Genomic DNA, 13,979 nt, shown 5'->3' on the forward strand with positions numbered 1-13,979 from the left:
ATGCAGTTGCTTCGAACGCGCGCGCTATTCAGGAGTGCCTGCTCGCCAAATTGCAGTATGCACCACCGCCAACGCCGAGCCAATCCTTGGAGCCCAGCTGTGCCTGGAACGGGCCTGGCGCTTTCCAGTCGTGGGCGCCGCAGTCCGCGACACACCGGGCTTTGGATCCGGGCGAATTTGCACCAAGAAGGCGGCCGCAGAACCGATACCGTGACCGCACTCCAGCCAACGCGGGCTACGGGGCCGTGGGCCACCCGGTCCCAGCCAACGTGGGCTACGGGGCCGTGGGCCACCCGGTCCCAGACAACGTGGGCTACGGGGCCGTGGGCCACCCGGTCCCAGACAACGTGGGCTACGGGGCCGTGGGCCACCCGGTCCCAGCCAACGTGGGCTACGGGGCCGTGGGCCGCCCGGTCCCACACGAAGACGAGCCATCCGGCGGACGAATGTGGTACGAACGCAACCAGGCCCGTCAGCAGGGGCCCGCCACCGAGGACAGATTTCCGCGTTCGGGAAACTTCACGTCCCGGCGTCGCTGAAGCCAGGCAGCGAGTCGCAGCGGGCCAACACACCTGGTAAATCGTTTCTTGTGCCTTCGGTGGATCGCATGCAGTATCCCCCCAAGCTAGTGTCACCAACCATTCGTGTCAAAGTGCTCGGCAAGATCTTAACTGCACTCCTTGATACCGGTTCCACAGTTTCCCTTATCGGCGATATGCTTTTCGAACACTGCAAGGCAAAGCGGGTAAAATTTCGCCATACCGAAGTTATGCTTAGGATGGCGTCGAGCGCGGCCGCGGAGAGCACAAACGCTGTTCGGTTACGCATATCGGTTAGCTCCCGCGCTAAGAGACAAAGGTTTTTGTATCTCAAGGGCTTGTCGGTTGCCATGATCCTAGGCACAGATTTTATCGCAGATGTTGCTATGCGGTTGGACATCAGAGCTGGCGGGTACTACCTTGGCGACGACCCAGGTTTTTTCCCGTTTGGGACCTCGGCGGGTCCCCCGTTACCCTGCAGGTCTCGCGCTGCTTTGTCGACTGAAAGCCTGCCGGCAGACCTGTTACAGGAGCTGCAGAATTTCAAAGGAACGTCGTCTCAGCGCAAACAGCTCGAAGACCTCCTGCGCCAGTATGCGGACATGTTCACGGAAAAACCAGGAAAAACGGATGTCTTGCAGCATCGAATCGACACTGGGAACGCAAAACCATGGCGATGCAGCCCACGACCAATGAACGCCCCCAAGAGAGCGCTTTTCGACAAAGCCTTGGACGAGATGCTCGACACCAGCGTCATTCGTCCATCAAAGAGTCCTTGGGCGTTCCCCGTCGTCCCAGTCGGTAAGAAAGATGGATCTATGCGAATCTGTGTCGACTACCGAAAACTGAATGCCATGACGGAACGAGATGCCTATCCGTTCCCGTCGGTGACCGAAATAACGTATGCCGTGGCAGGCGCGAAGTATTTCACGACCTTGGATTGTTCACGTGGCTATTTACAAATAGAAATGCACCCAGACGATGTACCGAAGACCGCGTTTACATGTCACCGAGGGTTGTTTGAATTCGTGCGTATGCCTTTCGGTCTAAGCAATAGCCCCAGTTCATATCAAAGGATGATGGACATTGTTCTGGGTGACGCGAAACACGAATTCGCTTTGTGTTATCTCGACGACGTCACTGTCTTTTCACGCTCGTTCGAGGAACATGTGGAACATTTGCAGATAGTGCTACAGCGCATGCGCGCAGCCGGGCTGACTATACATCCCGGCAAAGTACAGCTGGCCGGGGAAAAAATCAACTTACTCGGATTTGTTGTTGACAAGGGCGTTCTGCGACCAAATCCAGAGAAACTGCAAGCCATACTCCAATACCCGCCGCCGAGCGACGTCAAAAGCTTGCAACGGTTTCTTGGCATGATTGCGTTTTATCGCCAGTTCATTCCCCAGTGCGCGAACATCTCTGTACCGCTCAATGAACTAGTTCAAGAGAGTGAATTGCTGGGCTAGTTGGTTCATAATGTTCAGAAAAGGGGAAACCAGCGAGCAGAACGCAGGACAAGAGGAGGAGGCACACACACAACACCGCTGGACTAACAACAGTTGTTAGTCAATGAACTACTTCGCAAAGGCAAGAAGTGGTGTTGGGCGTCCGAACAACAGACCGCTTTTCAAACCTTGCTGACAGCATTAGCAGAAAATGCGTCTTTGCAACTCCCTAACCTAAACAAGCCGTTTGTGGTACAAACAGACGCCAGTGAATTCGGCTTGGGGGCGGTACTTCTGCAAGAGTGGGATCAAGTGTTGAGACCAGTGGCTTTCGCCAGTCACACTCTGACGCCAGCCGAACGCAATTATTCCGTCACCGAAAAGGAATGCCTTGCGATTGTGTTCGCGCTGAAAAAATTTGACATGTTTCTAGACGGAGCATGCTTCACCATTCAGACTGACCACCAAGCTCTCTCCTGGCTTCAGAGGCTTCAAAACCCAGCAGGACGACTCGCTCGTTGGGCACTCGCGCTGCAACGTTATGACTACTCCATCGAATACAAGAAAGGCACCACTAATACAGTTGCTGACGCGCTGTCACGCACTCCCCTTTTTACTGATACACAGGTGGAAAACGAAGAAAGTATGGTGGTTGCAGCAGTGCAGGCCCCCACGAACGACCGTTGGGGATCGTTGGTGAGCCAGCAGGACTTGGTTGCGGCACAGCGGAGCGATGGTCTATGTCGCAAAGTCATCGACAAGCTCTCGACAACAGACTCTCCAGAAGCTTCCCGGAACGACGAGGTTGACAGCTACTTGCTTGGAAATCATGGTATTCTGCTGCGATACATTCCCCAGGCAGACGACGACTCAACACAAACTCCTTTCCGAGTTGTCGTTCCCCGCAAGTTGCGTAAGTTGTTCATCGGCTACTACCATGACTCCGCTCTGGCGGGTCACTCGTCTGGGCAAAAAACATATGAAAAGTTATGTCGCACAGCAACTTGGCCGGGAATGCGACAAGATGTACTTCGGTACGCTCGCTCCTGCCCCATATGCCAGAAGACCAAACCACGTGGAGGCCTGCCGCTTGGAACAATGACATCCGTCCATAGCACCTCGCCGTGGCAAATCGTTGCATGCGACGTGATGGGGCCGTTTCCTCGAAGTCCTCGAGGCAACCAGTTCTTGTTGGTAATTACAGACCACTTCTCAAAGTGGGTCGAGTTGTTTCCTTTGCGGAAGCTAACCTCTCAAAAGGTGTGGGAATGCCTCCTGGAAGTGTTCACGAGGTTTGGTTTCCCCTCGCAGTTAATCACGGACAACGCGACGTATTTCACCAGTAAGGTTTTCCGAGATTCTTGCCACGCCTTGGGAATACGTCACACCCGCACCTCGGCTTACCACCCGCAAGCGAACATTACGGAACGGGTCAACCGAAACCTTAAATCGATGCTCATTGCTCACACTGGCCGTCACAAGGACTGGGACAACAAGCTTTCCGAGATGGGCTTCGCAACGCGGACAACGATTAACAGATCTACCGGTTTCACTGCAGCGCAACTGAATTTTGGCAATGACCTCAAGTTTCCTCTCGACACTTCGCTCCAACCCACGCAGAATCGCACTGATAAATCCCCCGCGACATTCGCGGCTGACCTTCGCAAGCGGCTAACAGAGTCCGTCCGGGAGGCCCGCGAACATCTCGACATCTCCCGACTCGACCAGACGTCCCAGTACGACAAGCGCCGACGGGACGTACAATTTTCTATGGGTGATCTTGTGTTGAAGCGAACACATCCACTTAGTGATGCGTCGAAGGGCTTCACCGCCTCACTTGCACACAGGTGGGATGGCCCGTACACCGTGGTGGGTAAGTCTAACCTGTCATATGTGCTGAAAAACTCTTCCACAGGTGCATCGTACGGTCCGGTGCACGTGTCCGAACTAAAGCGGTATTTTTCGCGCGAGGATACAGCCAACGGGAATCAGCGAGAAGACTGCCGCGGAAAGCGCGCGACACATCAGTATTCCCCGTCACCACGATACAATCTGCGCATGCGTTACTAACTACTGGCTCATTTGTGTTTTCTTTGCTTTTGCCTGCAGAAGATGTCTCGGAACAGCAGTCGGGCCCGCCCCTACCACCGTCGGCAACCCGAACGCTCGGCCCCGCCCCAGGGTTCACGGCGCCGCCCGTTCCCGCCACCGTACCGTCCAGCACGACCTACGGAAGAGGTGGCCACGTGGACGGTGCTGTCACCTTCGGGCCACCCGGTGGGCTGGCACTCTCGTCTCGAGTGGTCCGACCAGCCTCAAGTGCTCGTCGGCACGCCGCGCACCTCCGTCCCGGCCCCCTTTCAGGGGCTCACAATCGCAGAACGTCACCCGGTAGAACCACGGCCGGTATACACCCAGGAAGAACTGGCTGCGCTGTGTGAAGTGTGCCAAGTGCCGGAAATCAGCTGGCGTCACCACCGTGCTGGGGCTCTCCACAGAGAGCGTTCAAGAGCCTTGCGCGCCAACCGCCCGGAGGGCAACAACAGCCAGGACGCCCTGGAAGAAGCCTTGGCAATGTTGCGGCGGTTGCGCCCAGACCAGCGGCGCCAAGCAATGGACGCAATCCTGGACTCCGAGGACTGTGTGTAAACGAGTCTCGGACATTTTTTTTCCTCCATTTTCTTTCGTTTATTTTTTTTTTCTCTCTCTTCGTGTAGCAAAGAACCAAGAACTTTTTTTTTCCAAGGGGGGGGGGGGGGGGAGTGTGGGGATTCTCCCCTGTGAGCGCCCACGTTAGGCCGTTTCAAACTGCCGCGCGCCACCTCTCCTGCCATCTGGGAACACACGGCAGAAAGACTGTGCGATGGAGGGGGGGCGTGGCACATCTTTGGGCACGCTAGATAAGGGCAGCGGTGCTTGGTAGCGGGGGGAGTTGCCGGCCGGGAGCGCCGCCGGTGACAAGAGAGAAGCCACCGCCGTCAGCCACCTCGAAGAAGACGCACGTCAGCAAGGCCCGCCGTTCGTCCCGCCGTACCGTAAGCCTTGGGACCCTGAAGTGCTTTTGTTATGTGCTTGGTTGATTGTATCCCCTGTTCCATTTATATTTCATTTTCCACTGCTTGAGTAAAGCGCAATTGTTGCTCTTGCAATGTTCTGTGCGTGATGTTTTGACGAGGCCGTTGCCTGAACCCCCCTCGGTAGGCAGAACTACCTAACACCTAACGCTTCAAGCCAAGGGGCACGACGAGCTGTCGCGGTACCTGCTGGTACCAGTTGAGTACCCTCTGTCGAGGATAAAAAACTTCGAGGGATTGCACCAACTCTTCCTCAAGCACAACACATCAGTACCCTCAAGTGCTTCCGTGGAACGGCTCCTTAGCATTGCCAACGAAGTGCTGACAAAAAAACGGGTTCATCGGACTGACTCAAACATAGAGGTTCAACTCTTGCTGAGTTTCGACAAAGTTTCGACTATGTATTCCGGCATTTTTTCCCAGTAATTGTTTTCAGATGTTTTCATTCAGCCTATATTTTTTTCTCATCTGCAAGTCCTGTAGCTTTGTTGTGTACTTAATATTTTACTGCTTGATGAACCAAAGCATCGGTCGTTTCTCTACCACAGCCTGTGTTTTAGTGTGTATTTGTATTTATTTTGTATTATGTGTAATATCATTTGTATTATTTTGTATCTATTGTTGTTTATTTTGCTTTTTAATGTCGCACTTTGTGTCCGGCTACATTTTTTATACCGCATATGATTAGGGCTACGTTTGTCCTTATGCGTATTCCTACCCACAGCAGCTTTTTTGTGCGCCGCGTCCACATATTTGGCTATCTTTGGTTGTTTCCTTTATGTACTACCCTCATTGCGTTCGGTATACTTTGTAATTCTTGTGGATATGTTTCTTATGTGACTACACTGTTGAATAATTTTTTCTTCTTGTTATCATCTTCCGACTTAAACTTGTATTGCCAACCTCGTAATCATTACTTGTTCTGTGTTTTCTTACCCACAAATTTGTGCTGTATGATCCGCAATGCTTCATTTTTGTAACCCCCTCAATCAAATCCTGCAAAGGGTCTTGTAAAGTATTTTAAATAAACTGTAATATTGAATCAGCCTTCATTAAAGATCTATGTCTTGTTGCTTTCGACGCGGTTTCTAATGCAAGAAATTTAATTATCTTACTGCATGTGAGTAACTGTGTATTTGCACATCTGACGCGCAGGAACCATACTGCGTCGATTATATGTGTTGCACCTATAATAGACGAGCACCAAAACGCAGTTGGACATGTCTCGAGTTTGTCCGGTGCTTCCTAAAAAAATTGTCAGGGAGCGCTCTTTGGATTATTTTTATCTCCAGATAATCTGCTGCAGGCGGTGTTCATATTCGTATATTATACGTAGTTCTATGATAGTTTTAAAATTCGAACTCTTTTTTTGTCTCAGGATTATCAGACCCTAAATTTTAATTAAAAAAATTGAATATAACGTTAAAGTAACGATACGTTCTAATTTTTTACCTGAAACTGGAACGCGTTCGTTTCGAAATAAAGCAACTTATAACGGGAACTCGTTTCAAAATTGGGAAGGAACGAAGAACGAGCTTTCGTTCCTATTTTAAATGAACGTGTAAAATAATGGCTCATGCTAAGAGAAGTGTGGAAAGGTCTGGGAGAAAACCCTACATTCGTGGAATACGTGATTGATTGATTGTGGGGTTTAACTCGCCGACGCAACGCAGGCGATGAGGCGCGCCGTAGTGGAGGGCTACGGATTGATCTTGACCACCTGGGGATCTTTAACGTGTGCCGACATCTCGTACACACGGGCGTTTTGCTTTTCCCCTTCATTATAAAAGCGGCCGCCGCGGCCGCGAATCGAACCCGCGACATCGTGCTCAGCAGCTCAACAACTTAGCCACTGAGCCACCGCGGCGAGTCATTCGTGGAATACGTACTAAAGCTCTTGGAAGGACTAAACAAGGCAGAGAAACTCGCGGAAGAGAGAATGAAAGCCTCTAGAAAAAACTCAAAAGCGTACTACGAACGCAGTGCAACAGAGAGGTCTTCCAACCCAAATGGCCAAGTCATGGTTCTTAAGCCACCACGGGTGAATAAACTAGAAATTCAATGGGAGGGCCCAGTTCTAGTTTTGCAGAAGTTGTCCGCTACGAACTATGTGGTTCAGCTACACGGCAAAAATTGAGCCCACCTCCCCGCGAGGGGAACCCTGTGTAGATGCGACACATCGTGGGGTTCACTTGGTGTTTCCGTTGGATTGATTCTGAAATCGCGTGAAACGTGTCGGGAACGCGTATGATTATTATGTTTATGATTATTATTATGTTTTATTGGCCAATCTTGGTCAATCTCTCTAAGTGGTATGCTTGGGGCTTCGCTGTCGCAACGACCTTTACTCCATCATTGTTGCTGTAAGTGGGAGCTTCTTTTCTTTTATTGCATGTGTTAATCATTGCCCCATCATGCGTTGTATCTGTAGCATCTTGACGTAGTTTGAATGAGTCAAGGATATAAGGAGCTTTGTAGCATTTGATTCTGTCTCGGTTTTGTGGCGCAGTGGGAAGAGCACCATGTACCTCGCGTTCCGCCCAGAGGGTCGTGGGATCGAAACCGGGCGCCGCTAACTATTATTTTTTATAGTGTAGGGGGAGGGGTGTGGACAGACAACAACGCCGTATGGAGGGACAAGGCGAGTGAATGAGATGCAGTCGCATCTAAAAGAAGGTGTGCAAAATTTGTCACGCCAACCTTCCTAAACCATACCGCCAACGCAAGTCTTTATTCAACCTCACCCTCAACATGCCGGAAGAGATATCCGTAGAGATCCCGGAACTGGAAATCGATCCACACGATTTTTCTACAGAGGATATCGAAAAGTTGACCACTCAGGCCGAACTTCTCGATACGACGCAGATAGAGAGCCTCGATGGCGTGATCCATTAGTTCAGGTGTTTGTTTTCGAAGGGTCCGGGAAGAACTAGCCTTGTGACGCATGACATAGAAGTAACAAACACTAACCCCATCAACTCTAAGCCATACAGGATGCCTCCGAAGCGACTGGCCATCCTAGAGGAGGAGGTAAAGAGAATGCAAGGACTGGGGGTGATCAAGGAGAGCGAAAGCGACTATTGCCCTCCTGCGATCATTGTAGAAGTGCCAGGGAGAGATCCTAGGTCGTGTATTGACTACTGAAAGTAGAACGCGGTGACAGATGATCAAGTTTTCCCAATCCCAAACATTAAAGGAGCCATGAAGAGAAAACACAAGTTTGATTCATTCGAAAGATTGCCTCGTTAGAACCATAACGACACCACTTATAACGCAAGCTTCGCTCAAATAAGCTACATAATTAGGAAAAAAGGAAATTACCATGCGACCCACCAGCTCATTTTCCGCAACAGAACCTGTGATGTCACTTGGGAATGCTCTGCGATTGGCGGAGGCCGGCAATAGCAAACGCATGTTAGGCAGGGCTTACAGTTTGCGTAGCGAGCTAAATGCCCGTGAAACATACTGCACATTCTTTTTATGACAAAGAACGGTGGAGTAAACGGTTGAAGGTCCGAACGAACTCGCAAGCGTGTGCGCCAATGCATACGAAACTAGCGCCGGCCGAGCTCGACATCTCGCCGTCGCGCAGACGAATTTTCGGGTTCGAGGCTCTTCGGGGCCAACGAACCGTTCCAGCACGCACAGCCGCGACCTTGCTTCGTATCGTAATCCCTTCACAGGAGGTTGGCCGTCATATCGCCAACCAGCAAAGGTAAAAATAGAAACGAGGGGAGTAAGGAACAGCAAGAAGCGACGAGATAGTGCCAGTCGTCGCGTAAGTTTCGAATGGTGTTGGCTTGCTGCTGTCGTTACGAGCTCGTTTCCAGTTTACAACCACTGAAAACTTCAGTTTGTTCGAGTACTTTCGAACGGCTTTCCATACACGACACCGGCCAACTGGCATAAGTGATACTGCTACTGAAATTGAACTATTATTAACCGTAATCAAAATACGGCACATACGTACCAGTCTATATTCGTCCGTCGCGACGGGGCTGACGAGGCAGCGGTGCCGACGGCTGGGCGTTCGTCTGTTGTGGCTATCGCGGAATGGTCGCTTTCCCGTCCACCGCGTATCCCACAACTCTTGCCGCTCGTGCACTTAGAAGCATTGAGCGTTTTTGTGGTGTGAGGTTGTTAAATGCAAGCCCGAGCTCCTCGGCGAGAGTTTTGTTCTCGGGATCAGGCGATTCCATGACTAGGGCTGCGGGTGCACTAGGTTTTACTAGTATTTTTAAAATGGCCGCCGTCTCGATCGACTCCCGCGTGTGGGTGCTATATGGAGTCGACATACTAAGTATCTGTTTCATGGACCGGCTCTATGACTCCATTGTACACGTCACGGAATGTTCAATTTTAGCGGGAGATTTAAAATTTTGGCTTAAATTGCCTTATTTCTCAGTGAATAAAGCATCATTTGCTTCCGGGAAAGCGCTTGGGGTACTATGAAACACCTAATCGTTCGAATAAAACAAACTTTTGTTTTCTCTTCATGGCTCCTTTAACGAGAGAATAGGGAAGGTGAGTGCCGCTGGCTACATATCGACCTCAGACCTGGTATGCGGCTACTAGCAGGTACCCCTTTCGGAGAGAGCTCAGCGCTACGCCGCCTTTATTGAGCCGTTTGGCATGTTCACCCCTATGGTCCTGAGCTTCGGACTGAAAAACGCTACCTTTTGTTTCTCTAGTTTGATGAGTAAGGTGCTCAGGGGCATGGACGACTTCGCAGTGCCATACTTGGACGACGTGGTGTTGTTTCCAATAGTTGGGAAGAACACCTGGAGCACTTGAGAAGGGTCTTAACGTGCTTAGTTTGATAACAGCGCTAGGACAGGACACAGGGAAGACGACACGAGACTGGGCACCCAGTCTCGTGTCGCGTTTTCTGTGTCCTGTCCTAGCGCTGTTATCAAACTAAGTATGTACCAATAAGCCCGTATTAACACGGTCTTAACGTGACTGCAATAAGCTGGCCTTACTGTAGAACCTGAAAGTGTCAGCTTGGCTACCGTGAAGTGAGCTACTTGGGTCATGTAGTGTGAAGCAGACTCCGCCGGCCCTCAGAAGATCAAGCTGCTCGCATTTTCTGGTTATCCCCATCCTACCACAAAAACTGACACAAGAACATTTTTCGGATGTAAGATACTACCGTCAGTATATAGGGGGGTTTTCCGAGCTGGCGAGTCCGCTCACTGATGGTCTGCACAAAATAGAACCCGAACGCGTAGCCAGGGATGGTACCCGTGAACAAGCGTTTCAGGCGTTGAAGGGTGCCCTACTGAGTGATCCGGTTCTCCGATCCCCGGATTACTCTAGAGAGTTCATCATCCAGTGCGATGCTAGCAACCCGCGAATGGGTGCCGTACGGTGCCACAAGGACGATCAGGGAAACGAGCACCATATCTAGTTCGCGAGTAAAAAACTCACATGCAAAGAAGATGCGTACAGCGCTTCAGAAAAGGAGTGCGCTTGTTTAGTTTCGCCAGTTCAGAAACTTTCTTGCCATGCGTCCGGCTCGAAGACCATCGTGGAAACTGACCATTGCCCCCTCACTTGGTTGAAGAATATTTCGGGCAAAAATGGACGTCTTCTGCGCTGTAGCCTTGCTCTCCAGCAATTTTCATTCGAAGTGCGTTACAAAAGATGTAAATTGAACTGCAATGGCGATGGCTCGAGTCGCTGCTTTCAGGAGTGTGCCAGCTGCAGTAATTGAGATTGATATGTCTACTCTTTTGTAGTAGCCCATAGTACAATATATCTGCGCCAAATTCACCGCCTCAAAATTTGTCGGCGAGTTTTGATCCATGAGGCCTTAACACGGCTAACTCTTGCCTTCCTTGTGAGATCAAAGTTTTTAATGTGTTCAACCTAGAGCCTGGTAGATTTCATTGTGGAAGTTCTCAGTGCTTGCTGGCTGTTTGTTGAAGAGTCTCACAAGTTTTTTTCTGTGCGAAACTCCTGACAGCCCCCACCCACCAAAGCCAGAACGTCGACCCATGGTGCAGCCTGGAGAACCAGCTGCAGAAATTTTCCGGATCCAGGCCTCGGCTCTGCGTGAAGCGGTGTCGAACCCCTCCACTACATGTTAACAAAAACTGACAGGGACAATGCTGGCACTTTTAACATTTAGTCCCTTGTTTCCATGTTCAGCTGGTTCCTTCTAAACTTAAAATGCCCCAACTAGCCCAGCAACAAACTCTCCTGTATTACCCTCCACTACGTGCGCGAGTTTTGAGCGGCGGAGGAGCTGTTATGACCAGCTGCGGACAAAGCGCTCCCAAGCACGGACCTAGGCGCTAATTCCACGTTCGTCGGTATCGGCCCGTGCCACGTGTCAATCCGCATTGAATACACCGGTTCATCAACCCTGCGTCAACCGAGCCCCTTCAACTCTCAGTGACAGAGAGGAAACCAGCAGGCGAGGACTGGCACGCGCCTCCCTGAGCCATCCCCGTCCGGGCGATTTTGATGAAATCACAGGAGACGACTTGAGCGGTCATCGGCGAGCATCGTGACTCAAGCCCCCTAAGCGAGCCTCGTACTTGGAAAAAAGGGTCTTCTCGTACCGGCGGCGCCATCGTCTCCTCTCCCTGGTGGGAAAGAAACCAGAACTGCTTCGCGCGACGTCGGTGCCGATGTGCGTGGGATTGTGGGTCTGTGATTGGACCAGACATTTGGGAGGTGAATTCCCTAGGACGATTGTAGGGACTTTTGCTTGACCAAAAGGCGGTGTTGCGAGCCGCTGAGTGTTGCTGCTGGCACAGGGGATACGGCCCGTTCGTCACATGACGCTTCGTCATAGGCCGGTTCGTAATAGGCCGTTTGGTTACATAGGTTCTTTCGTCAAAAGCCGGTTCGTAATAGGCCGTTTGGTCACATGGGATCATTCGTCATAGGCCAGTTCGTCACTTAGGAAAGTTGGTCACAGATGCACAAAATGAATGTCCACATGTTTTTTTTCCGACTCGAAAAATAGAAGCGAGGCACTGGTTTAGTTAGTTTTTTTTTTACTTTGAGCCGTACATCTACCAAAGCTCAACAAAGAATGCAAGCCAGAGTGGGCAAGTAGGGTGACGTGTTCGGACAAGATTATAGATACGAGTTCAACAACCCAAGAGAGAAAAGTTAGTCAGGGACGTAGCCCAACAAAGTTCTTGGAAGGCGGGCCAGGCATCTGGTTCGAAGTGGTCCCGTAACAGGGAAAGGGGTAGCACCGACCTTTCTCGTTCTTGGAAATTTCGTCTGTAAGTGTCATTTTTCAGATGTCGTGAAGAGGGAATCAGTGTGGGGGGAGGAGGGATGAACGGCTTCAAATCTGGTAATTCGCACCAGGTTGACCTTTTCCCAGTTAGTGGGTTGACCTTTCCTTTTCTAAAGGAAAGGGTAAGGAAAGCTATAGTAAAAAACTTTTTAGCTCCACATGCTTCTGAGAAAGGATTGGGTAGGTGTCTGCGCGGTATAAAAGAGGTGTGTTTGCTCATGATTTTCTTCTTTATTTCGACATGGAAGTAATAGGCACTACGAGAGGGGGTGCGATGCTTTTACATCATGGGTATTCATATACTCGTATCAAAGTCAATGAATCTACGCTCTATTGGACCTGCCGGCAAAGAGGCCTTTGTAAAGCGAAAGAAACGACTGATCTTGCCACAAGTCGTATCCTAGCCATTTCTTGCGAACATACGCATGCGGGAGACCCAAGCGAACTGAACGCTCTGCGAGTTCGATATGACATGAAGAGGATGGCAGATAAGTACTCTGGAAGTGATCCTGTAATTTTTATCTTTCTACGAGTAGTATTGCGCCTCCTCTTGATTTTTGTTTTGCAGTAGAAGGCCGAATTGTACCACACCAAATACCTCCACATGCCGCTGCGTCTGTCACTGACGACACCGCATGCCTGATGCCTGCTGTTTCCACGCTTCGGCGCACAATCCGAAAGCAGAAGCAACGTGCGAATTTCGTTTACAGTGTGCCAATTCCTGCAGGGCTGGCATACAACTCCCTCCAGAGTTTGAGGTACAGTAGAAGCGCGCAAACTTTTACGTGGCGAACATAAAATTGTGGTGGCGTTTTTCCAACTGCGACGACCTATGCCGCCCGCTATTCGCCGTTCGCACTTTTTTCTCTCTGTTATCTTAAAAGGTATTTGGGGGGTTGCTCTGATCAAGGTGTGCAAAGTAGTTATAGTCATGCCTCATCACCACTTACGGCTAAAAAAAGCCACGAATTTTGTTTTTGCATTTCTGTGACGAACTTTCCTAAGTGACAATCTAGCCTATGACGAATGATCCTATGTGACCAAACGGCCTATGACGGATGATCCTATGTGACGAAATGGTCTATTACGAACCGGCCTATGACGAAACGCCATGTGACGAACGGGCCTACCCCTCTGGTACGGCATCCAAACTTGTACTGATCATGCAAAGGCATGTTTAAAGTTTTTCTCCACTTCTTCAGCAAGCATCGGTCTCTTGATCAACGTCTATAGTCACGATTAACGCTACCAAGATGAATTCCCGAACCCCGGAATCGCAACAGCATGAAGTATACGTTTCAGTCTCTGAGCATGGTTTTTTATTCAGAGCAATGCGGGCTACTGCTTACCAAACATTTGGAGCTTCCTGGTCTACCTGAAGAGGTAGCAGCCTTCACTGAGATGAAGCTGACTCAAGTAGGGGCGAGCACGGCCTAACCGAGGATGTCAGTAAACCTTCGTCTTGTCTTGTCTGTTTCCTTGCAGCGGTCGTCTTGCCTGCTTCCTTGGTCCCCATCAAAATCGCTGTGCTGTTAAGGTGACCCCATACCAACTAGCCCAGCTAAGCACTTTTTTTACGGTTGCAATAAAGCCAGCTGACTGCGACAAGGGGCTTCAAGCTGTGATCAGCCGCTACAGCAACGCCAATCAGTTG

At 50.4% G+C, this 13,979-nt stretch overlaps 1 protein-coding gene across 1 annotated transcript; it reads left to right on the forward strand.

Moving 5' to 3' along the window:
• The first annotated feature begins 362 nt into the window (after nucleotides 1-362).
• LOC144137968 (uncharacterized) lies at nucleotides 363-4,706 on the forward strand. The gene is made up of 2 exons (XM_077670005.1): nucleotides 363-575; nucleotides 4,097-4,706. The coding sequence occupies exon 2, from the start codon at nucleotides 4,100-4,102 to the stop codon at nucleotides 4,634-4,636; it is 537 nt and encodes a 178-aa protein (XP_077526131.1). The 5' UTR covers nucleotides 363-575; nucleotides 4,097-4,099; the 3' UTR covers nucleotides 4,637-4,706.
• Nucleotides 4,707-13,979: the final 9,273 nt, after the last annotated feature.

The sequence above is a fragment of the Haemaphysalis longicornis genome, unplaced genomic scaffold (genome assembly GCF_048455015.1).
Source record: "Haemaphysalis longicornis isolate Haplotype H1 unplaced genomic scaffold, Haemaphysalis longicornis Haplotype H1 scaffold_1, whole genome shotgun sequence".
Classification (NCBI taxonomy): domain Eukaryota; kingdom Metazoa; phylum Arthropoda; class Arachnida; order Ixodida; family Ixodidae; genus Haemaphysalis; species Haemaphysalis longicornis.